Genomic DNA, 24,985 nt, shown 5'->3' on the forward strand with positions numbered 1-24,985 from the left:
CCCAACCCAACCCACTTTCTTAGCCTACATTGTTTGTTTCCTAAATAAAATATGCAATCTAACTTTTAAATTTGATATGCATCGAAATCTCATATTCACTTTCTAACTCTTTCTTTGTACTTTCCCTCCCATCCTTCTCATTTCTTCCACATTATTTTATAATATGATCATAAAAGTCTTTAATTAATCAACAAAAGGGAGGACTAAAGTGGATGGTGGAAAAAGATCTTCTATATTTTTTATTAGAAAAAAACTGTTTTGCTCGTTTAATTTAATCATGTTCTTCATTTAAACAGAATTACTTAATTTAAATCAAATAATGAGTTCTCATTCCTGCTCAATTCATGCCATGAACCTTTTTCTACTACGATCATTGACAAATTTCTAATCTATTTAAGAATTGGCGTTTTCGATAATTTTAATGACTGCATAAACATCCTTTTGATTTATTAAAAATAATCCGATTAGGATGCTCAACTAAATCTATTGCTATGATTTATGGTACCGATAAAATAGAAGACTATTAGGTAAATACTATCAAATTGAATAAAAAATTGATTCTCTTTCCTTATTTTCTGTTCCCTTAAAGTAAACATAGCCGAAAAGCCTAAAGAGAAAATCTAAAATTGAAATTGTCCTTAAATGAGAATATTATCTTTGAGAAGTGTTTCTCATCCGACATATTAATCTAATAGACATGAAATTTACCCAGCTCGAACCTTATAAAAAAAAACCATATAACTATATGCATATATTTTTTAAATGTAACAAAAACTATATGGAATGGGTAGATATTAAAATTATGAGAGCGACTAAGCGAGCGTGTAGGTGGGGGAATTGGGGGAAATGAAGGGGAAAAGAAAAAAAGAAAAAGAAAAAGAAAAAGAAAAAAGAGTTTTGTGGGTGGAGAAAGTAAAATGGGTGGGGTGAGCACTAGTTAGTGGGTCCGGATGAATCATTGCCAAGACAAGATGACTTGTCCCATCACAAACGGGTGTGAAAAACGGGACCCATTAATTTAATTTAATATAATAATTAGTAGTAGTATTATTATTATTTCCTTAAAAAGTGGGGGCCCCATGATATAACTGAAAGTCGGGTGGGTATTTGAAGGGACAGTTATTTCGGTTAGGGCACCCGCCACGTAGGATGCTGAGATGGACAGATGTGCCACGTGGCTTTCCTAATTTGGGCTGATATCCACAAGTGGCAAAGCATATGGAGCTTTCAATACTTAAGAGAGAGAAATGGGGCAATGGGAAACAACAAGTTGGTAAGATGGGAGCACTTTGGGAGTTTTCTTTTCTTTTTCTTTTTTTTTTTTTTTGAGAAATGAGCACTTTGGGAGTTTTTTTTTTCTCTTTTTTTTCTTTTTCTTTTTTATAATTTATTTATTTTTATAATCAATACTTTGTAAGATCTTGATATTTGATTTCATACCCATACACAAATGCAACTAGGTCTCATTATTCATTTTCATGGAACCAAAATTTTAATTCACCTCACTTTCTACTTTTATTTTTTGAAAAAGAAAATCATTTCCTTTTAATTTACAAAATTATATTATTGCATCTTTTTGGTGGGATTTTTGCTCTTTATGTGTACAATCCCTTTCTTTAATTTTATTGACAATTTTTTCTTTGTTATGTTTTGTTTGTGTGTGTGTCAATTGCTCCGTGTATATGTATGTATCTATATATATATATATATATATATAACTGCAAATAAAAAAAGAGGTTCGTGTTTAAAATTGATTTCAATAATTAAGACTTCGTTAATAACAATTTCGTTTTTAGTTTTATTTTTTTTTTTTTGGAAATTATAATGATTTGTTCACAATATCTTTAGTATGTTTTAACCTTTCTTACAAACATATGTGAATTCTTAATCCAATTTCGAAAACAAAAATAATTTTTTAAAATTTACCTTTTAATTTTTTAAATTCTAGCTCAAATTTTGAAAATATTTTTAAAAGATAGATGCAATATAAAAAAGAAAAAAAATACACATATGGGTAAAATAGTGTTTACAACTCAATTTTCAAAAACAAAATATCGAAATGGAGCCTAAATAATTAATGAAAAATGTTAAAGTTTAAACAATCAATGAACTATTATATTGTATGCTTATCTAACCTTGTATTGATATTCTTAAAACTTCTCCTAATTTGTGACTTGAAATTAACAAAAGTCCCAGTAAAATAAATATTCTACTTTCTACATTCTAGACGATTGCACCTAAAAATTAAATGCAAATTTAAAGAACCAAAATATAGCATTTTGAAAAGAAAAATAAAAATAGACACACGTGAGAAAATCAATCATTCAAATTGTCATCAATTTCCAATTGCAAACTTCAATTCAACAAATACAGCAGATACAAGGCGGCGGGGTATCTCCCGTTTATTCTGACCACTTTATGATGCATTTTTCAATTATTATCAATTTCACCTAAAATTAAAAAAAAAAAGAACATTGTTTTCTAAAAACAAAAGAAACCATTGGCATTGGCAGGAATAATAGAATATTAATTTACATATATATATATAAAAGAATCGAGAGAGCTTCCTATGAGCATTAGATCCTTTAGTTCACCAATCGAGCTACTTGGGTTTGGAATTGTGAATTATACCGTTTGGACTTTTTTGCCAGAATAAAGGCTCTCTCACTAATAATTCTAATTGTTTTTCAATTAAATATTTTTATTATTGGATCTATCACCAAATCTAAAATAATAATAATAATCAATAATCAATAATTATATAGTTTGATTCTAGGGGCGATCATATATGATTGGTGTTGGAATAAATAAAAACACACATTTTAAAATTATATAAGCCTACCTACCTAGAATCTCTATATGTATACCATAACAAATTACAAGCTCCAATCATTACATACAAAAATATATTTCATTTCCTCTATATTTTCTCCACATGTATAAAAATGCATATCTGTATATTTTTAGTAGATTTTTCTCATCAAGATTTTACGTTACTATAATATTTTGATAAATTAAATATGATTTTTTTTAAAAATGCAGCTGGTCAATGGATGGATTTGTTTTTTCCTTCTAGTGAGATCATCTCTAGAAGAATATATTATATAGAAGATCTAAAGTAAATAGCTAACTACTTTTTGTTGTGAATATTTTTGTAAGATTTGAATAAAATATTTTTGTTACTAAAAAACTTTGAAAAAAAACACTAACTAAATGTGTCGAACATGAGACATGCAGCAAAGAAGTGAACCGTTGATGCAATATATGATGGAAGTATGAATTGATGAGGGCTCGTTTGGTAACATTTTGTTTGTCATTTCTAATTTTCTTAAGAAATCTAAGTATTTTCTAATAATTAACTTTGTTTACTGTTTCTCCTTTTTTAGAAACATCCTTACAATTGTATAGAATTTTTACAAACAACCAAAACTAGTTTATCCTTTCTTATTCTCATTTTAAATTTGTTCCAAAACATAAATAAAAATACTGTTTTATCATACTTGAATTCTTAGAAGTTGGAACCATGTAATATATTTTTCTTCATTAAAAATAAAGGGTAAAAGAACAGAAACAAGAAACAGTAACGTTACCAAACGAGCCATGAGCGGCTCCTTGTACAGTTACGAAAAATTTATAGAATTGATAGATATACAATATGATCTATACATACCAGCGATGTGCCCTTTATATCTCTATATCCCATTCACTAATAATCAATCTATTGTTAAATGTGTGTTTAGCTTGAAACAATTTTAAATTAGTCGTCCTCGCCCAAGACATATTACTTTTAGGTATGAATCCTATTTATTTATAGACGATTGATGTATCCGACTTCATTACCCTTGCTGATGATTGTGTCTAGCTAGGAAGAATTTTATTCATGAAAAAATTCCATATTCTTATCTCATATTTTTCATGACATTATTAAAAAAGGTCTCAAAATGCATTGTACGAGGGAGGTTTATATGAATTCAAAATGACCATTAACTTACATTTTGTAGAGCCAATAGTTAGCACAAAGTTAATTTTAACAACCAAAATGGATGGATATATTGGAATTCCAATATTCTATGGTCTATATGGTCTCACACCCATTAATTAAAACCTTTAAACTTAAGTTCTAGAACACATATAAAACACAAAATTAAGAATGCCCCTCAAAAAAAAAGAAATCCTTTTCTTCACCCCCAAGTTATTCCAAACTTTGTATTAAGCTCCTCTTCTAGCACACCTTCCTTTTTCCTCCCTGGCCTAACTCTCATTCTTCTTCCTTCTTCAACCACAAAAAACTTTTGACCCCATCCCCCATTATTCCCTCACATGCCCTTGCCTACCTCGCCACATAATTGTTTTGGTCTAGATTCCGCTTTCATTATTAGCTTCTTCAGTATCTCGTTCTTAAACTTTCAAATATTTTATCTCAATTGGTCATACACAACCTAACATATGTATTCAGATGTGTAATTTTGAATTCAAAATATAAGTATGTACATTGTCGAGTAAATTTTAAATTCAAATTCAATATGAACATTTTATGACAACGGAACAAAAGTTTATGCATAAAGTTTAAATAGGGATAATCAATTATAAAATGCTAGTAGTAGCTAGATAGGTTTCAAAACTTGACCAGTTGCTTGTTTGAGCGTTTTGGACTCTGATACTACATTAATTCATAGGGTTCCATTTTAAAACTAATTGGCAATGAGAGGAGTAGTTTATGTCTATTATAAATCATTGTAAGGTTTATTTTCTTTTCAACCTGAGATCTTTAATAAATCAATCAACTTATAGCTTAAGAACAATATTTTTTTTAACTCAATAATTATATGGAATAGGAATCATACAAAATTCGTAATATTATATTAGACTAGTCTACTGAATAATGTTGATTAAAATATATCTTGAGTGACTAAGACATTTATCATCAATCAAAAGGTCAGAGGTTCGAATCTCCGCTTATGTCAAAGTAGAATTTAAAAAAAAAAAGTTAAAAAGAAAATATGAATATGATTCAAAACTTTTTATACTTTTTAAGCTGACTTCCAACTCAGAATTAGCACTCCGGATTTGACTCTGACGGAAAATCGGCGTGTAAAAGAGATGTCGAAAGGAACTTTTTGCAACAAAGAAGAATCCTGTGCTGATTATGATTTTTTTTTTCAAAATAAAATTACAAAATTTTTTAAACGTGATTAAATCTTTTTTTTTTAACCTCTTTTGGTTGTTAAGAAGCACAGAAATACCAGACCATTAATATATATTAATGCGCCTGGAAATTATTTACTATTTTTGATGTGGATAATTTCCAAAATTAACATTAGAATAAATCTTTACTAATTATTTGCTGACAATGGAAGCTTTTTTTCTGGACTATTTTTATTCAATTACATCTGTCCTATGACAAAATCATGGGAAAAGGGAACTTAATAATCCGACAATAAAAGTCCATCCTCAAATAATAATCAACCTTTTCCTTTGCCAAAAAAAAAATAATAATAATATTAATAAATTTGTCAACTTCAATATTAGATATTATGGATAACAGATATATACTTAATCAACTTTAGTGTTGAATTTATTATCTAATTATCCAAACCAATGATGGTTACAAAACGTTAATTTTCAAGGATTACTCAACTGATAATATTAACCCATTTAAGATATCTATTCATAATTTAAATATGGTAATTTTTTTTTTCCATATGTCGCAACAAATGAAAGGAGTAATTTCCTTTTCTTATCTACTTTTGTTTTGGAAAGAAAGCACAAAAAATTGACTTTTGAAAGAGAGTCCGATTGATGTTATTTCATTTTCCTTCCCATTCTATTTCCACTTTAATCACAAATTAGAAAAAGAAAGAGAGAAAGGAAAAGAAAAAAAAGCAGCTGCTTTTTTGATTTCTAACTTTAAAAGGTGTAAAATATTTGTTTTATTCCAAAATTGAAACTCCCCTATTTGGACAATAATTTAACTTTATAATTTGGTCTGATAACATTTTCATTTAAAAAATTTTTTAAATTGATTTATTTTTTGTTTTCTAGACCATTTTAAGTGTTTTTACAAATAAACTTATTATTTTACTTTAATGAGATTTATTAACCTTTTCATTTTGTGTTAAATTGCCATGAAACTTGAAATGGGTTTTATAGGTTTTTCATAACCTCAATGAGTGAGAGGGAAAACCACAACTTTAATAAAAGAGAAGCAAATTAAAGCTTCTAAATGTTAAAGGAGAGAGAATAGAAAGTTCATTAAAAAAAAAGGGGAGCTTTATAGAGATGTTGAAGTGCACTAAGTTCCAAACCTTACAATTAAGTTAATAATTAAGCACAAATATATCAATCAAATCCAACTAATTGTTTACATTAATGTTAATTAATCAAGCTTCACATTCTCAACTCTTCTTCATATCACAATCATTAACTATTATTAATTCATCAAAAATAGAAGCAATTTTTTTTTTTAATAAAAAGGCTGAACCTGACAATTCACATAAAACCCCCTTGTTGAGCACTAGCAATCCCAAATAACAATCAATCAAATGTTGGGAAGTGGGGTTAAGTGGTCCTTTCACCAATTTTGTTTTTGTTTTCTTTTTCTTCTCTTTAGTGCTCTAAGATAGGCACACCCATCTTCTTTTCTTATATATCATTTTCATTTGCTTTTACCCAATCTTCTTATTTTCAAATGAGGTAAAATTCACCCATACTCTAGTAAAACCTGAGAAAAAAAAAAGGGTTTCCATCAGCCAGATACTCGAAAACGAAATTTAGGCAATTACTTGTACAAAGGGTCAAAAAATATTTTTCGAAAATAGCCCGCGAACAAAGTTTCTTCATATTTGCACACAATGGTATGCATATTTTCCACATTTTGCTTTTGGATTCTTGATAAACATTTGTACGAAGATGTTATTGTATTTGACTTTTCATGTGTACGTGGCACCTTAATTTTCAATTAAATTAAGGAATACTCTTCGATTCATATTTTCAATATTTATTAATGATCTATGTCAAGTACTTATTTTATTAAATTAACACGTCACTTTGATTATTTATGTGCAGTTATATACATTCATTCAAAACTTAGATTTAACTGTATTACATTTAATTGCCATATGACCATAGAATAGTACAAGTGGTATTATCTTAAACAACGAAATATCTAAATAATGGAATGGTTTGAAATATTTTTTAACCTTAAGAGTAGTCAAAAACTAAGTCAATCACACAAGAAGAGAAATATAGGGAAAACGCAGTAAGATTTATAATGGTTCACTCCAACTATAAGTTAAGTCCAGTCTTTCACGACAATGAGTTCTAGTATGATTGTGGGATAATACAATAGACAAATACAATAATCTCTCAGATCTAGAGATCTTGACAAAAGTCACATAGTTTCTAGGAATTATAAAAATAGAATCCTAAGAAACAGGAATGAAAAACCTCACAAAATACCCACAATAATAAGTTGCTGACGATACTCTACGACCTCGGGATCTCATCTTTGAAACATTATCACTGCCCTCTGAAAATTTGTGTACCTACACGCTCAACCGACATTTTGATGTGCAACAACACATAAATAAAACCTAAACAAAATGACTATAAATTCAAATATCCTAATCTTTATAGGAAAAACAATATTATAATCTTTATAAGAAAACAATCTCCTACTCCTTTTACGAATATGTAATAGTGTTGAAAATCGTTTTGTTTCTAGGACATAAATTTTCTATTTTGATTCCATTATCTTATTGACTTATATATATGATTCTAGGGTCATAAAATTCAACAATGTTACACGGATCTCTTCAATACCATACTTCGATCCACTGCATCCAAATGTAACACGCCCATCAACAAAATTAATTACTTTTTCAAGGTGGGCCCAGCAAACCCAATCGCTAGAAAACAAGAATTAAAGAGAGGTAATTAAAAGAAAAATTGAGAATTGTGGGATTGGATTATAAAAGAGGAGAGAATAAAATTTGGTGCGGTGGGGTTGAGAGAGTAAAAGCAGAGAGAGAGAGAGAGAGAGAGAGAGAGAGAGAGAGAGAGAGATTGTGTTTCTCCATTACTGAAGTGAACTGAAGCTCACTTATAAATTGACCTCTCCAATCCCTTCTTCTCCACTCCCCTTTCATTTATTCTTCTTCTTCTTCACAATCTCAAACCCACACAGTTACATTAATTTCTTCAAAACCAACAGCAAAACCAAAATCAAAATCCTCTGTTTTTGCTCTGTTTTGTTGGAACTTGGAACCCCCAAATGACCAACCAGAAGCCCGCTGTTCCGGACGCCAAATCGCGTATCGGCGTGGCCTTCACTGTCGCCCACCTCGCCGGCCTCATGGCCAACATGTCTCGGAAGAAGCTTTTGAAGAGAAGCGAAAATGGCAATGGCAATGGCAGAGGCAGAGCCATTGCCTGCTCTGTTGATTCCATGAGGGCTTCTTCCCCGACTCGTCTCAACTCTCCCATTTCTCTCCCCCAATCCAAACCCTCTTGGATCGTAAGCTTTTTGATCCGGTTCAATTCAATTAAATGCCTGGTTTGTTTTACTTTTCAATGTTGATCACAATTTCTTTCTGTGTTCTGTGCATTGTTGTGTTTGTAGCTCCAGCTTCCGTCTGCACTCAACATGTTCGACCAAATTACAACCGCCTCCAAAGGCAAACAAATAGTCATGTTTTTGGACTACGATGGCACTCTTTCCCCAATCGTCGAAGATCCCGATCGAGCATTCATCACTAATGAGGTTCCTTTCAAATTCCAAAACCAAAACAACCAAGAAATTGTGAGAAAACAAGCCTAAACTTTATGATTTTGACATTTTTTTTGGAATCAGATGAGAGCAGCTGTAAGAAATGTTGCGTCATGTTTTCCAACCGCCATAGTCAGCGGAAGGTGTAGAGACAAGGTACGTATTAATTAGTTTCAAAACAATATAAACTATGATTATTAAGAAACCCACATTCAATATATTTTACAAAACTCAACAGAACCCTGTTTTTTTTTTCCATTACAGGTTTATGATTTCGTAAAATTAGCAGAATTGTTCTATGCAGGGAGCCATGGCATGGACATACAAGGCCCAACACAAGGCCATAAAGTAAGGAGGGAATCGGTTTTTAACTTTTTTTTCTTTTGGTTTTATGAGTGAATGATTAAATTTTGTGTGTGTTTTTTGAAGGGAAATGAAGCAGTGCTTTTCCAACCGGCAAGTGAGCTGCTACCCATGATTGACGAGGTTTGTTTTTGCTGTTGTGTTGGGGAAAAAGTAAATCCCACATGGAAAAAATATGGAGTTTCAACTTTGAATTGAAAATTGAGATAATTTGGTTATGAATTTCAGGTACATAAAACTTTGTCAGATATAACAAAGTCGATTACAGGAGCTAAAGTGGAAAACAACAAGTTCTGTCTATCTGTTCATTTTCGCTGCGTCGATGAAAAAGTAACCATTTTTCTTCTTCTTTTTAAATTTAAAAAACAGCCCACAAATGAAATATAATTGAAGGATTAAAATTGCAGAGATGGGGTGCATTAGCCGACCAAGTTGAATCCGTGGTTAATCAGTATCCCGAATTGATCCTCACTATCGGAAGAAAGGTATATAAAATAATCTCTCTCGCACGTGTTAGAACTTGTACTTTTTTACTTTTATTGTTATTTTCATGTGGGTGACTAAGTAGACAAAATAATGAATAGGTGTTAGAGATTCGTCCTGCCATCAAATGGGACAAGGGCAAAGCTCTCGAATTCTTGCTCGAGTCCTTAGGTAATTGATCAACTTGAAAATTTTTGGTACTATGAGAGTATGGATATTCTTTCTATTCACTGTTTGTTTTGTTAATATCGTATTAAAAATGATGTGTGGTCTATCACTATTAAAAAATTATTGAAAAAAATAAGGGTTAGTGATTCAATTCTTTTTCAAATGAAATGACCTTAGCTTCTCCTTCATTAAAATTTTGTTTAGGGTTTGCAAATTCTAGTGATGTTCTGCCTGTTTATATTGGCGACGATCGAACCGACGAGGACGCATTCAAGGTATCGAAAAAGAAAAAAAAAGAGAGTTAGTATTATCTATTTAATTTGTATTATGTAATATAGGATTATATATTTATTAATTAGTTTAAGATTACGAACAGGTTTTGCAGAGCAAAGGATTAGGGTTTGGAATCCTTGTCTCAAAGTTCCCAAAAGAAACTTCTGCTTCTTATTCATTGCAAGAACCATCCGAGGTAACAACAAAAGAAAAAAAATGTTTTTTTCTTTTATTATTAATTATTATTATTATTATTATTATTATTATTATTTTGTGATCATTGTACTTAATTTTTAGGGTTTAGGATTTAAAAATATTGTGTGTTGGTGGTGCAGGTGGAGGAGTTTCTATGCCGTCTGGTAGAGTGGAAAAGATCAATGGGATTAACAAAATAGGAAGAAAGAAGAGAGTGATTTAAGGATTTTAATTCACTCAAAGAGTGGATTATATTTTATTTTTCAAATTAATTCTCTATTTTATGTTTATGTAATTTTATGCCCATTATTAAATATCAATGCCTAATTTTTATGAGAGACAATTCAACACTCTCATAATTATTTTGGAATCCCTTTTTACCCTAACTCATTTATCTCTTCTAAACAATTACATATTCTAACATAAATATAATCTCTTATTTTCGATCATCTTTAATATATTATTACTCTCACATATTTAAATCCATGCATAAACAAAACAAGACAAGACGACAAACAAAAGCAACAATTTAAAAAATTAATCGTTGTACAATGCTAAAAATTTGAATGTAAAATAAAACATTGTTTCTCTTCCTTTATGCATTATTCTTTCCGTTCATTAAAAACTTAATGGAAGTGTTTTCCTTATTCATGAATGTCGTAACTTCCCAAACCGAACATAATTCAAGTGGTTAAGATATCTATCTAAAAAAAGTCGTAACTTGAATAGGAGATTTTAGCACGTAGCTCTTGCATGTCCCATAACATCCCATTAATTAAAAATACAAAATTCTCAATAATGTAGAGAGAGAAAATGTGAAACACAGTTGTAAAGTTAAGTGAGAGAGAGATTGGTGGTGATTGAGACACTAAAACAAAAACCATAAGGGCACACTAGTTTGTGTTTTGTATGTTTAATTTAATGAATAATATATATATATATATATATATATATATATCATTATTGTGTATAATATAATTAATAAGCAAAACCATGGGGGCACCCCATTTTCCATTTCCAACCCCCACTGCCCATAGTTAAAACTATTTTTCACTACCAAATATATATATATATCTAACAAATTGTAATTATTTAATAACTACTCATTTCATAATAATTTTCTTATAATTAGTAAATAAGTACGTATATTCAAAGTTTCCAAAAACAAAAATTGACCCTCTACTTTATATGATGCATTTGGAAAATATATAAGCTTAAGAAATAATTACATTTGACTGTCAAATCAATAGTTCCATTATTCTCTTCCTCTATGTTTAATTTTTTTTTGTTATCCGTGGGTATCCCGACCAGTTTGTACGTACCTTGAGATTAATCTCACGAAATCATCCGATCCTACTATATTTAAATTAATTATTAGATAAGTGGCTATTATGGAGTTTGAACTCATTCTCTTTAAATCTTTTTGATTTACCTTGATTCCTTTAAACTAGTAAACTAATCTATGTTAGTTTCATCATCGATCAATGACAAGAAGAAGGCATTTGAACACATTATGATCTCAAAGGTTAAACTTAATTATGACTGATTGTGTGATATGGGCATCACTTCACAAACCTTGATTAAACAACCAAAAGGTACTACTCTCTCTCTCTCTCGGTTAACATTATTTTGGATAATATATCCTTTTACAAATATCTTATAATATATATATCCAGATTACATGAGATAATCTTGTTATATATATCAAACCCATAGCATCGCATACAGCATTTGATTGAATATTGAAATATATAATAAATGTTGTTTGAATACAATTCCACGACCTATATAGGTTGTTGGTTAAAAATATGCTACACCATTGAAATGGGACATTGGTGGTAGATTTTTTTTCCCTAATATCTAAGAATCGGAACCTTGCTCCCTTATACTCAAGGGTACCCATGTCCGTCCCAAGGTTTGGATTTGAGAGACATCAAGAATTTTTAATATTAAACCAGTAAAAAGTTCGAACTTAAGAATTCTAAGCCAATATCGTCAAGAGAGTCCAAACCTGTCGATTGGAGGTAGATTTTAAGGGGAGGAATGAAGGAATGTAGAGGTGTTTTGTGATTGGAAGATGGTGGTTTTTGAAATGGGGTTATTTTCAATGGTTAGGTGGTGAAAAGGAAAACCCACTACTTTCTTGGCCAAAAAGGGGGAATCATTGTTGAAAGAGGAGTTGGATTCCACTTCTCTCTTCTTCACCCTTCTCATAAACACCCACATTTTCTTCTTTCCTTTTTTTTTTCTAATTAAAAAACCCCCTAATATCTCCTTTTATGTTTATATATAAAATGCACAAACATAACACTCAACATCCATATATATGATCCCTCCGATCCCTAGTTTTACCTGTAAGAAAATTAGCCCCCAATCAATCATACTCATTCCTCCCCTCTAGACCCTAAAATCTAATTATTATCGCCCTAAAAGCATCAGATTCGGGTCGAGAGCTTCTTAAGATTGACGAGGATATTTACGTTTGTTATGTTAGTATGGAAACAAAAATGTACGTTGAGCGCAGGAGGCCGGGGGCAGCAGCATTATTATTAGAAATGGTGGGGCTTTTTGGTACCATATCTGTGTGGACATTCACTGGAGGGATACCACCAAGCCAAGGGACTGTGTCCTTATTTTATGTGTCAAAAAGATAAAAAAGAAAAGAAAGGGTTTTTTGTTGGGTCATTGAGATTCTCAATAATAATACAAAGACTGTGGTGTGTGTGTGTGTGGGGTTGGGCGGCCCCCAAAACTGGTCCATGCCCTAGGATAGGAGGGGGTGCCCCTCAGCCTCTAATTTGCTGCCATATATTATTAGATTTTGATTTTGCATGTGTGACCTGGACATGACCTTTCCCAAGGGAACATATGCCTCAGATGTTTGCTTTCTAGGGTTTTTCTTTTTTCTTTTTTTACTTTTAACCATATATAATATGAGCTGAAGAGGATAAAGAAAGAAAGAATAGTATTAATTAAACATATTTTTTTCATATGTTTCTGGGTAATTATATGATTATATTTTGAGTATGATTCAAAATGGTCTCTAACAACAACGTCGGACCGTTTGTTAGTGATTTTAGTTTTAGAAAATGAGATCAGTAGTAAAGTGGTGGAGGTGGTAATTAAATGAAGAATAATCTGAAAGCTATGGTTTTTTAAAGCTTTTGGAGAATGATTTTGGATGGTCTTACAAACCGTAGTTAATATACAGTGATTCTTGTAGAAAAATGACACTAGTGAGATGGAGGATGTGACAACAATCGAAAAATATAAAAGTTTAGTAAGTTTTAAAATGTGATTCTAGATGGTTTGTGATGGAAAAATTACATAAGTGAAATAGCCGATTGTGACAATGAAGAATTTGAAATTTTAATTCATAAGTTTTGGAAAATGATTCTGAATGATATTTGATAACAAACTCTTGTTGATGGTGATTCTAATAGGAAAACAACGCTAGTAAAATATGGAGATGCGGTGAAAGTTTAGTTTTTAACCTCTAAAAAAGTGACAATTATTATAGATGATCTCCGATAATGAATTATTGTTGGCGATTTTAATAAAAAAATTAAATGAAATGAGTGGATGTGACAAAAGAGAAATATAAAACTTTAGAAAATAATTCTGAAGGGTCTTTAATAGTTAACCGTTGTTGATGATCCTAATAGAAAAAATAGATTAGTAATAGTATAGATATTAAATGATATCTAGTAATGAATTGTTATCAGGGATCTTAATTAGAGATATTTGCTTTTTAGGGTTTATTTATTATTATTTTCTTTTTATTGGGAGAGGTTTTTTATTTTATTTTATTTTTTTAAATACAACGTCATGTGAGGGTGAGAATTCAAACTCACAGTTTTGGTCCGAAATAAGTGTTTTAATTAATTGAGTTTGACTAAAACGAGCATAGCTTAACCGTAATTGACATGTACTTCCAACCATGAGGGATTGAAAATTCGATCCCCCGCCACCACATGTTGTACTAAAAAAGAAAAAAGTTCAAGTCTGCTGCTGCGGTAGGTTGTTATTCATAGAGGGAGAACAATAATATGGTACTAATTTAATTAGCTTAATTTCTAAGCATTGATTATTAATGTAATGACCCAAAATAAAGAGAGATTAATATATGGTAATGAATGGGGTGGGCAGTAGGAGACAGAATTATTATCTGAAAATGCAATTTCGGAGACATCATTGGAGAAGAATCTCTTTGGTTTATGTAAGTTAATTAGTTCGTCTAATCTTCTTTAATTTAATGATTATGATTTGGGTATCACAATTTTCTGTAAAAAGACAAAAACAAGAGTTTACGTGGCAATTTCTTAGCCCTCCATGTTGATTGACAAGTATCAAAATTAAAGATTAAATCTTTCAGATTGTGGATTCAAGATTTTCTAAAAAAAAAAAATTATGGGTTCCATGTGTTTTATATAGAACATGATTCTCTCCCTATTTGTTGTAGAGATATGAAACCACTAATTTGATTAGGATCATCCTAATCAAATCATCTCACTATTATTTTAAAAATTATAAACAAATATATATCATTTGCTTTTTTGGATTTAAATTGCCATTTTAATGGTTTCAACTCGATTCATATATTGATAATTTTTTTTTCTTTTTTTTTTTTGTAAGTAACATATTTTCATGAGTAAAATTGTCAATCTTTTGTTTTGTAACATATATTTAGAGAGATTTAACAAAATCATATGAACCAAATTAAAACTTTTAAATTTTATATAAACGTAATTGAAAGCAACATAATTTGAATAACTAAAATGGTGATATAACTTTTTATTTTCTCTCTATAAAACCATCCCTCATTTTGGAAATCGAAGAAAGAAAATTCAGGAAGAATAAAACTTTTAATTTCAATCATTAAATGTCGTACTTTAGCACAATTATTAACCTATTAACCAAAAGATTCGGATCTAAAAGGCTATTCACTATGTATTCGGAAAAGAAAAAAAAATATATTCTCAACTTTTTGACAAAAATAAATATCTACCAATACAAAAAAATAATAATAATAATAAAAAGGACAATAATTTTTTGAAATTTTGAGGGAAAAAAATCTGAAAAGACAAAGGGGAACTCGCTTTCTTCAACTTTTGAACTGTTGAATCCCCACTTCCATTATTCTCTACTGTCGCATTCTCTGTCAGTCACCAGCTTCAATATTTAGTTCTTATGTTCCCTCTCAATTTTTTCATCCCTAAAAATGCAATTTCAATTCATTTTTCCTTCATGGTGAAAAAACTAGATATAAATAATAATTACTTGAACTATAGGGTAGATTTTTTGAAAATAGTATCCGCCAATTAGATTGACGAATCAACCGTACAGTATGGAATTGATTTAGATAACATTCAAACCTCTGAGCTAATCTCCGTTTTCTTTGTTTGGAATTTAGATGTACGATACAATGTGTTTTACTTGGCACCATGAATTTAAATTTAATTACTTTTAGTTTATAATGTGTTGATTAAAAAAATGTGATAGATACTTCATCGAAACATAGTTGGTATGGAAAGATCTTTTAACTACTCGGATGAACATAAAATAAATAGGCAGAATTGATTGGCGATTATATCCACATATAATGTTGCGTTAAAATTATCTGAGTATAATGGTTGGTTGTGGAATTAGAATGGAAGAAATGGATAACTTTTATCAGGATTTAGGATAATCAACCTAAGCATGACATGACTTAAAAGATAAGTATAGTAATTTTAGAATTTATAGAACAAACGCAATATTGTAAGTGATGTAAAAAATAAAAATAGATTTGTGGCAGCTTTCCCAATCTATAATTACTTCTTGATAAGGGTTTAATTGGGCTAAGGGCCCAAATGCCTTTAATATGGGCCTTGCTGATTGGGCCGAGGGACTATCCATACGTTTACAAATGTTTGAAAACCGCCCATCAAATATATAAAATATCATAATAAACATAAAAATAAATCAATAGAAATATAATAGGCAAACGTAGATCAATTGGTCAAAAAATTATTTATCTATACAAGGTCGAAGTTTCAAGTTCTCAGAAACAAATAATACAATTAAAAAGGTTATTATCTCCTCTATATATAGTAGGACATTTTTTCCCAGTTCCAACCATTTATATCACAAAGTTTCAATTTATTTTTAGTACGAATTAAAAATGAAGAACGACCACATTAATTATTTCCATTAATTTGCAACCCTATCATAATGCACTTAATTGAGCTGTAAATACTGACAGAAAAAGAAAAAAAAAACCTTTCGTAATTGTTAGATTAATTAACGGTTTAAATTGAAAGACAAAGAAATCAGCAAAAGAAGACAGGAATGTGAGGCACACAAGCTACTGATCAGTGTGACATTTTTCCAGCACAAAACAAGAAGAATCATACAAACAAATTACAAAACGCAAACCCTAAAAATTAATAAATCAACAGAGAATTAAGAAGTTCACATTTAGGAAAAAAAAAAAAGAAAAAGAAAATCTGCCCTTAAAAACGAAAACGAAAACGAAAAAAAACGAAAGATGTGGATATTGGATCATCATTTCCATTAGCAGTTGGTATATGGAAATTGTTAACGTAATTTTACCAAATTTACCCTTTTGCGCGAGGTCATTATTGTCTTTGTGTGTCACATTCTTGAGACAATATCCGAGAGGCCTTGGCCAAGGAGTCGACAGTGAATGTGCAAACGACAACAAATTTGTCGTTCCGAGTTGCCGTTTGGGCAGCCTTTGTTTCCGCCGATAATTTCATGTATAAAGTGAGTGACACGTGGCGTTTAGTTTTGTTGTTTTTGAAGCTCTTTTGGATCTCCTTGGGCAAGGATTTGGCCGTTGGGAGAGCCAAGGCCACGTCTTGGGAGGAATCATGCGGCTGCCGGACGGCCGGGAACTTCCCAGTGGCGACGTCCTGATCTTTAAACGACACGGAAGCCCGGCCACCTTGTTTAAACGAAATGGCGCCACTTCCATTTGGGTTTTTGAGTTTGAGTTTGATGTTGAATTGGCGGGAGCTGGGAGCGGAGAATTTTGAGATTTTGAAGATGGGGGCTTTGGGTTTGCGGAGATGAGGGATGAGGATGACGAGGAGGACAACAAGGAGGATCACGACAACGAGCGGGAGCATGAAACGAAAACAACAAGAGGAGCAAGGGCGGCGGTTGGAGGTGGACGAGGGGTTGCGGTGGCGCTCAACAATGAGGGCGTTTTCCGGGGGAGGGATGCGGTAGATTTGGTCTTTGGGGACCTGAACGACGTAGGTACCGGAGGAGAAAAAAAAATCAGCTGGAGGAGGAGGAGGAGAAGGAGAAGGGACCCGCTCCGCCATGGAGAGATGGGGAGCGGTGGGGTGAGGGGAAGAATTGAGGGAAATGGGGGAGTCGTGGTTTGTGGAATGCATGGAGATAGGAGGGCGGGCGATTGCGTTGGCTTAGGGAACGAGTGGTGGTTTTTTCAAACAGCATCCGTTTTTCATGCCATGTATCCTTTCTTTTACAATTCATTTTGTTTAATATTAGACTTTATATGTTTTTACTAGGTCAACCATTTCTTCACTCAAACAAGAAAGAAAAAGAGGGAGAGAGGAATGTGTAGTTAATTAAGTTTCAAATTGAGTCAGCCTTGCAAGGAGGGGAAAAAATATCCCAACACGTTCATCGGGGACACAGACAAATGTTCAATGGTTACATTATTTTTATATTTTTGATTAATCTCAACCAAGGCACCCTTGAAAGTTCCGTGTTATCCAAGTATATTTGGCCAAAGAAAGGGCTTTGGTTTTAATAATTAACGAGGGACTGTCATCCAAACTCCACATTGTAAAGATATTCTTAAGTATAGTCAAGACCATGTATATCAAAAAGAGAAACTTCAAGATAGTTCAGAATAATAGAACTCTCCCAAAGGAGACAGAGTCCTACTAAAATCATATTTGCATCATGGGTAGTGAGTTCATTAGATTGGCAACATTAATTCTACTTCTTATAAAGTTTTGATGCTATTTCATGATGTATTTTCAATTTTACCCATCTAAATTATGTTAAGAGTAGAGGTATTTCTATATACATATTTTTTTATATGCCTGACATGTGACCTTCGGATTAGGCTCAACAGTTTTAGGGTTTTAATTTAGGATTTTTTTACTTTGTTTATTTTTAATAGTATATTCCTAATTATAATTTATGGTACACATTTGAATGTCTACATCAGACTAGCTGATTCAAACGTTGTAAGTTAATTAAGCTAAGAGATCCTCGCTGTTTTACAACTTCAAATTATTTTGGTGGTAAATTAAAAATATTCATACATATATCATCCTATATAGCATGGGTGTTTGACTATTGATTAAGAAATCAATTCTTGACGTCACAAGAACTAGGATTTCAAGGAAAGTTCATATCTCAATTGATTTAATGCAACTTTCACTAGTGAGTGTTCCTAAATTTTGAAGAACTAGTGAGAGATAAATCATCAATTTCCTAAGAAGTTCGTATCACATACACCTCAATGTCACCTAAAATTATCTGGGAAGGTTTTGAGCCTAGAGTTAGTTGTACTCATCCAAGCAAGCCTGACCTAAGGTATAGACTACTGAGCCGATTACTAAGACTCCAAATTCTATAAGGCCTCATATTTTTCATATAACATATAATACAGATACTATATTATTATTTTTTTTATTTTAAATTTTAATTGTAAATGTAATTTACAATATAAAATATTATATCTTTCATAAATCTATTTTATAGTATTAAAAATACAAACTAATAATATATATATATATAATTATCTTCGAGACTTCATTTAAATGTAAATTCTTTTTAAAAAATCCATAATCAATCCGCTCCGTAAATTTCTCACAATTTTAATGGGCTAAAACCATTAAATTTTGTTTACATCATTCCTTTTCTTTTACAATTAAATCTTTTCAAATTTCAAATTTTTTCTCCTTTTATTTCCTTTTTTTCACTATTTCAAATTCAGTTAAAAGAAACTCTACTATAAATATAAATATATTTGGTAGGTTATACCAATTTTGACTTAATTCCCTCTCTCTTGCTCTCTCAACTTTTCATCTAGCAAACTCCAAAGTTTCAGATTTTTATGTCATATTATTCAATACTCTAACATATGAAAATTACTTAGGTTGGCTCACTTTGCCATTATAGAACAAATCTCCACTTAAAAATTTATTACTTCTTATTCGATAAGAAATTTTTAAAGTTTGATGATAATTTGAAAAGTATTGTATTAATCATGAAAATACATCAAAATATAATACATTTTCTGACCTTACCTTAACGGTTTACATTTTATTCTAAAATAAAATATCAAGAGAAGTTTTGATAATGAAATTGATTTCTTATTAAGATAAATTATTATAAAAATATATATTACTTATAAAATATTGTTAATAATTAGAGTGACAGCGAAGGAAGTTTTTAAATAAAATCGTAGTAGTATTTGAAGTCAATTATGCCACTAGAAAGATTAAATGAGGATTAGCAATATTCTGAAGAAAAAAAATCTGTTGAAAATAATATGCTATAAACTTAAATTGTCAAATTATAATACATAATTTTTTACAGAATAAAAATAAAATTTAATTAGATGATAGACTAATTTCTATATTAAGACTTTCCAATTAAAATTTTAACCAATACTCCATATTCATTTCGAGTCCCTTTCATTGGAGTCGACCTCATTAACGTGACATATAGAGATATTAGAGACCACTCTCCATGAAAGGTTTTCCGACCAAGACCCTATAACATGATACTCTCCAACAATAGGAGGATGGAAAAATAGGAGCCAAACTATTCTCTAAAACTTTCTTTACTTTTTTCTTTTTTATCTCATCAAAATCTCTCGTGTTTTAGATCGGCACAACGCTAATGTCTTCATCATTTTAGGCTATAAATTTCGACATTTACACTGATGATCTTAGTGGTTAACTTATGCGACTCTAGTACATAATCATGTCGATGTATTGTGTCAACGTACACGATGAGAAGTCATGCTATATATATTATGTAACAAAAATAAGAAAAAACAAAACTCTTTATAACTAGAAATAATAATCCAAATTTAATCTCTATGTGGTTGTAGGGGCAAAATAGGGATATGGATTATACCGCTTTTATTATCTGCATTTTCGCTAATTCTGACCCTTTCTTCTTCTCATTAATTGGCCGATTTTGTTCTAAACAAAAAAAAAAAAAAAAGAGAGAGAGAGAGAGAAACCGAAGACATTAATTGTGTTCTATTTCCCTTCAATTTCCGAAGAAAGAGAGAAGAATAACTTTATTTTCCCTAGACATCAAAATAACAATAATAATAATATAAAAATTTATTTTTCCCCGTTTTTGTGTGAACTTTTACGCGCACAGTAAATATCAGTTAGCCATTTTCAATGGGTAAGGAAACCTAAAAATCATAAATAAATATAATATTTTTAATTAAAAATATTTAGTTACTAATTTTATCCTCACAACTATTAAATGTTTACCCATAAAAAGAGACAAATACATATTAGAGATTTAGAAAAAAAAAATAGTGAGGTGTCAATCTTTTAATAATATCGAGTACAAGATTTGATCATCAGAGCTAAATATTTTATATTTGAAATTATAAAAATAAAACCTTTAAAACATTTAGATTGAGGAAGTTGTTTTTTAAAAAGTTTTGAAAAATTAAAATTTTTTTTACCATTAGAAAGTCTTTTTCCGTGAATCTAAACATAAGTTAAGTTACCTATCTCCGTCCAAAAAAGTCGTGAGTCTGAATCTTTACCACGTACAATCAGAAATATTTTTTCCACTTTAAAATTGATAATTTTGCAAGTAATGGCAATTTGGTTTAAGAATGGTTGAATATGGTTTTAATAACAAAAAATAATAATAATAAAAAAAACCTAAGGTTAGAAACTTTGAATTTGTATATAATTCAAACTTTGAAATAATAAGAAAGTTTTATGATTTTTTTAAAGTTACTATTCCCTCGGTCTTGGATTGGTTAACTTGAGTTTTTTAAAGTTCATATGAGATAAAAGCCTAATCGAAACTTGAATCATAAAAAACTTTTCAAATTTTTGATCTAGAATTCAAATATTTTACACCCAGTTGTACATTTATTTTTTTGAATTTGGATCTACCACGCAAGCTATTTTATTTCAAGCATTAATTATATTGCTTATTTGGCCATTTGAGATAAAATTTATTGATTTCATTTGGAAATAATTCGGCCCACAGGTGAAAATTAATGTGCTAACATTAAAGTTTTTCCTAAGAATAATGTTATTATTATTTTTTTTAACCAAGCATTAACTTTTTTTTTAGTTAGAAGGTACGGTCATCTATACCTTCTCTTGAGGTCTAAAGTTCACCTCTTTACTCCACATTATTTTACTAACATAAATATGATATTGATAGAAATGTTAGCCTCACTCTTAAAAAAAATATTAATGAAAATATCAATAATATATTATTAAATACTCTAATAAAAATTTTAAAAATTCATAAAATTAGTTTAAACTACAAAATAATACATATATAAATTTTAGTCCAATATTTTTTTTTAATTTAATCCCTTGCTTCATTTGTTGTTGAAATAAAAAGAGAAAAAAGAAAGAAAAATCACTCATATTATTTTTTAGACACACTCATATTAATATTAATATTGTATATCGTTAAGATTTTCAATATATATAAATATAAAGTGAACATGAACTTAGGGTAATTAACCCATATTTCTAGATGAGTTCAGATGCTCCACCCCATTTATTAGTACTCAATATTATATATATATATATATATATATATATATATATATATATATGTCCATTTTATTAATATTCCTAAAACATTCCAAAAAGAGACATTTTCTTTGTAAGACAGACGTGGACCGAAACTTTTTACGCTTCTTCTATTTTTTATTATTATTATTATTTGGAATACACGCTTCTTGCATTCTACTATATATATATATATATATATATATATAGATGTGTGTATAATTTGATTTTGAATAAAATTTGAATGTCTTTAATATTTCATCTCGGGGGTGCGGGCCCCACTTGTGGTTAGGTCAACGGTCAAACAAACGGCAACACAACTTGCTCTCTCTCTCCCACTTGGCCAGCGGGCCGGGCTTCCGTTAATAAGTCCCAAAAACGGAAACGCCACACAACACGACCTTCATTTTTCACTCTCCCATGGCCGTCGCCGTCGCCGTCCCGCAACAACAACATTCTTCTTCTTCTTCTTCTTCTTCTTCTTCCTCCTCCATTGACGACGCCTTCGATCGGCTTCCCGATTCCCTGATTCTTCTGATCTTCAACTCCCTCTCCGACGTCAAATCCTTGATCCGTTGCGGAGCCGTCTCCAAGCGTTTCCATGCCCTCGTTCCCCACGCCGATTCCCTCTCTCTCAAGGTCGATTGCGTCATTTCCTCCTCCGATTCCCCCGATAACTCCTTCATCCTCGCTTTCTTCAAGTCCGTCGTCAAATCCTTCTTCCATTTGATTTCCCCCATTCTCCTCCAATCCGAATCCCACAACTCCCCCGCGCAGATCCTCCGCCACTTCCTCCGGATCCACCGCCTCCAAATCGAGTTTCCCACTCCGGATCTCAAGGTCGACACCTTCGCGGGCGTTAAGTGGAGAGCCGAGTTCGGAAACGCCCTCAGGAGCTGCGTGATTTTGATTTTTCGGGCGGTGAGGGACTCCGATCGGGATGGCTTCTCCGGCGATTTCGATTGCGATTTCATCGGAGGGATGAAAACGAAGGTGTTCTGGACGATTAGCACTCTGATTACGGCGTCGGCGAGGCACCAAGTGTTGACGGAGGTGGTGGAGGAGCACTTGGAGATGGAGAGCCTGATTCTGCGAGACAGGGGAGGGGAAGGCGTGGTGGTCATGGAGAAGGAAGGCTTGGAGGAGTTGAGGAAGGCCAGAGAGAGCGGCGCCGGAGGAGAGGTGGCGGAGGGAGGCGAGTGGCGGCGGACGAGAACGAGGATCCCGGGTACGACGGTGAGGATGAGGCACCACCCGAGGGTGGAGCTCAGGGACGGGGTCTGGTTGGAGGACGCCACGCTGGTGGTGGTGAGGCCCACCGTGGATGCCAGCAAGGATGGGGCCACGGACGTGGAGAAAGACGACGATGATGTGGCACTAAAGGCATTCAGAGGGGAAGGGGAAGGTGAAGGTTGTGTGTACACAGAGGCAGTGGGAGCGTTACTCAAAAAGGGCAGAATGTATCAGTTAGAAATGAACTCCTTTTAGGATCCCCTTTTCTTTTTTTTTTCTCTCTGATAATATTGTAAATTGCTGAAATATATATACTCTTAGGCCAGGGCATCAGATGAATGAAGAATTAGAAAAATACCAACGAAATTTCATTACCATAATTTTAAATTTATTAAAAATAGTACAATCTTTATTTTTATAATAATTAGACTCTTGTGCAGGTGTGTACATAAATTTTCTTTTTCAAAATTTGAGTTCTAATTAGTTTTGGACCCAGTAAGAGCCCAGCCTCAGTATTTGGGCCCAAGGACTCAACTCAAACTTTCCTTAGAATTATCACCTACCAAATATTGAATTGATGTTTATTAGAACTTTAATTTATAAGATTAACAAGTGCGAAACTGTTCATACTAATAAGTGATTTAGTATTCGAAATTAGAAACATGGAATATGTGTAAACAAGTAGCGGTTACCGTCTAAATATTTAGTTCTATCTAAAATAATATTAATTTATATGTTATCATATGTGTTATAAATTTTGTAGAATTATTATTTTACAATATTATATAATTTATAAGATATTATAAATTACATGTTTTACTTTTAAAAAAAAATCAAATGGAATTTATAGAATGACAATTTGATTTAGATTAAATGGTTTTAGTAGCAAAATGAAGAGAGGTGGGGGAATATTGCATCATATGTTGGGCACATTCCCCTCTTTATGCTACACTTTATTACATTATGTGTGCCCCTACCTTATCTTTATGCATCCCATATGATAATTTTAGGATTGGCCCATGCATTAAAAAAAATATAAATAATGTATAAACCCATATTTGACTTTATACTATGAACCCTTTCCTTCCATTTCGTCTTTTCAAATTTGACTTGTGTATTTTTTTCATTGTAATGCAATATAAAAAACATATCATCTCAAAATTCGATGTAAGCAAATTTAAAATATAAGTCTTTATATTGTTGCCAACCTTTCATAGCATTGTAATTAAGACAACCATTTATTTTAACCTCGAATGCAAATCTCTAACTCATATTTGTTGTATTATTAAAATAAGTTTTATTTTAAAAAAATTTGAATTAAGATAAATTTTTAGGTAAAGTTTAGAAATTAAAATAATAAAAAAGATGGAGAGATTGATATAATATGAGTGACACTTGGCAGATGGGCAAGGCCCCTACTTAAAAGCCTAGGGTTGTTAGGTTGGGTCATCCTGTAATCCTGTTTGAACCATAAATTTTCATAGGAAATGATAAAATTTTGTATTAACTTTTATAATTAAAATTTTTAACTTTTTAATATACAGATGAAGCTTCCCTCCTCTTCGTTTTCCCCTTGTTCGTGATTGTTTTTTTAGATCTTCTTCTTACCCTATAAGTTTTTTCTAATTTTAAGTATAATTTAATTATAGTTTAGTAGGATCAAGCTCATAAGCTCATAAGATTAGTCCGAGACATGTGTAGGTTG

The 24,985-nt window shown here is 31.4% G+C and overlaps 3 protein-coding genes across 3 annotated transcripts; 2 read left to right on the forward strand and 1 right to left on the reverse strand.

Moving 5' to 3' along the window:
- The first annotated feature begins 8,039 nt into the window (after positions 1–8,039).
- LOC111004945 (putative trehalose-phosphate phosphatase D) lies at positions 8,040–10,619 on the forward strand. The gene is made up of 11 exons (XM_022276234.2): positions 8,040–8,515; positions 8,621–8,761; positions 8,852–8,923; positions 9,032–9,115; positions 9,197–9,253; positions 9,359–9,460; positions 9,538–9,615; positions 9,715–9,784; positions 9,986–10,056; positions 10,158–10,250; positions 10,390–10,619. Exons 1-11 carry the CDS (start codon positions 8,273–8,275, stop codon positions 10,447–10,449), a joined length of 1,071 nt encoding a protein of 356 aa, XP_022131926.1. The 5' UTR covers positions 8,040–8,272; the 3' UTR covers positions 10,450–10,619.
- Positions 10,620–16,582: 5,963 nt separating this feature from the next.
- LOC111005068 (NDR1/HIN1-like protein 13) lies at positions 16,583–17,653 on the reverse strand. The gene has a single exon (XM_022276432.2). It carries the CDS (start codon positions 17,581–17,583, stop codon positions 16,870–16,872), a length of 714 nt encoding a protein of 237 aa, XP_022132124.1. The 5' UTR covers positions 17,584–17,653; the 3' UTR covers positions 16,583–16,869.
- A 4,569-nt stretch (positions 17,654–22,222) lies between these two features.
- On the forward strand, positions 22,223–23,681 carry LOC148209370 (F-box protein AUF2-like). The gene has a single exon (XM_088127959.1). The coding sequence runs from the start codon at positions 22,468–22,470 to the stop codon at positions 23,533–23,535; it is 1,068 nt and encodes a 355-aa protein (XP_087984085.1). The 5' UTR covers positions 22,223–22,467; the 3' UTR covers positions 23,536–23,681.
- The last annotated feature ends 1,304 nt before the right edge of the window (positions 23,682–24,985 follow it).

The sequence above is a fragment of the Momordica charantia genome (assembly GCF_013281855.1).
Source record: "Momordica charantia cultivar OHB3-1 chromosome 8 unlocalized genomic scaffold, Mcharantia_2.0 BLBB01000008.1, whole genome shotgun sequence".
NCBI classification, from domain to species: Eukaryota; Viridiplantae; Streptophyta; class Magnoliopsida; order Cucurbitales; family Cucurbitaceae; genus Momordica; species Momordica charantia.

Excerpts from the sequence above, each read along its gene's own strand:
- LOC111004945 (XM_022276234.2), top strand. The coding sequence starts at position 8,273 with ATGACCAACCAGAAGCCCGCTGTTCCGGACGCCAAATCGCGTATCGGC. Across the intron at positions 8,516-8,620 it reads AATCCAAACCCTCTTGGATC|CTCCAGCTTCCGTCTGCACT; the intron begins GTAAGCTTTTTG and ends TTGTGTTTGTAG. Across the intron at positions 8,924-9,031 it reads GCGGAAGGTGTAGAGACAAG|GTTTATGATTTCGTAAAATT; the intron begins GTACGTATTAAT and ends TTTCCATTACAG.
- LOC111005068 (XM_022276432.2), bottom strand. The coding sequence starts at position 17,583 with ATGGCGGAGCGGGTCCCTTCTCCTTCTCCTCCTCCTCCTCCAGCTGAT.
- LOC148209370 (XM_088127959.1), top strand. The coding sequence starts at position 22,468 with ATGGCCGTCGCCGTCGCCGTCCCGCAACAACAACATTCTTCTTCTTCT.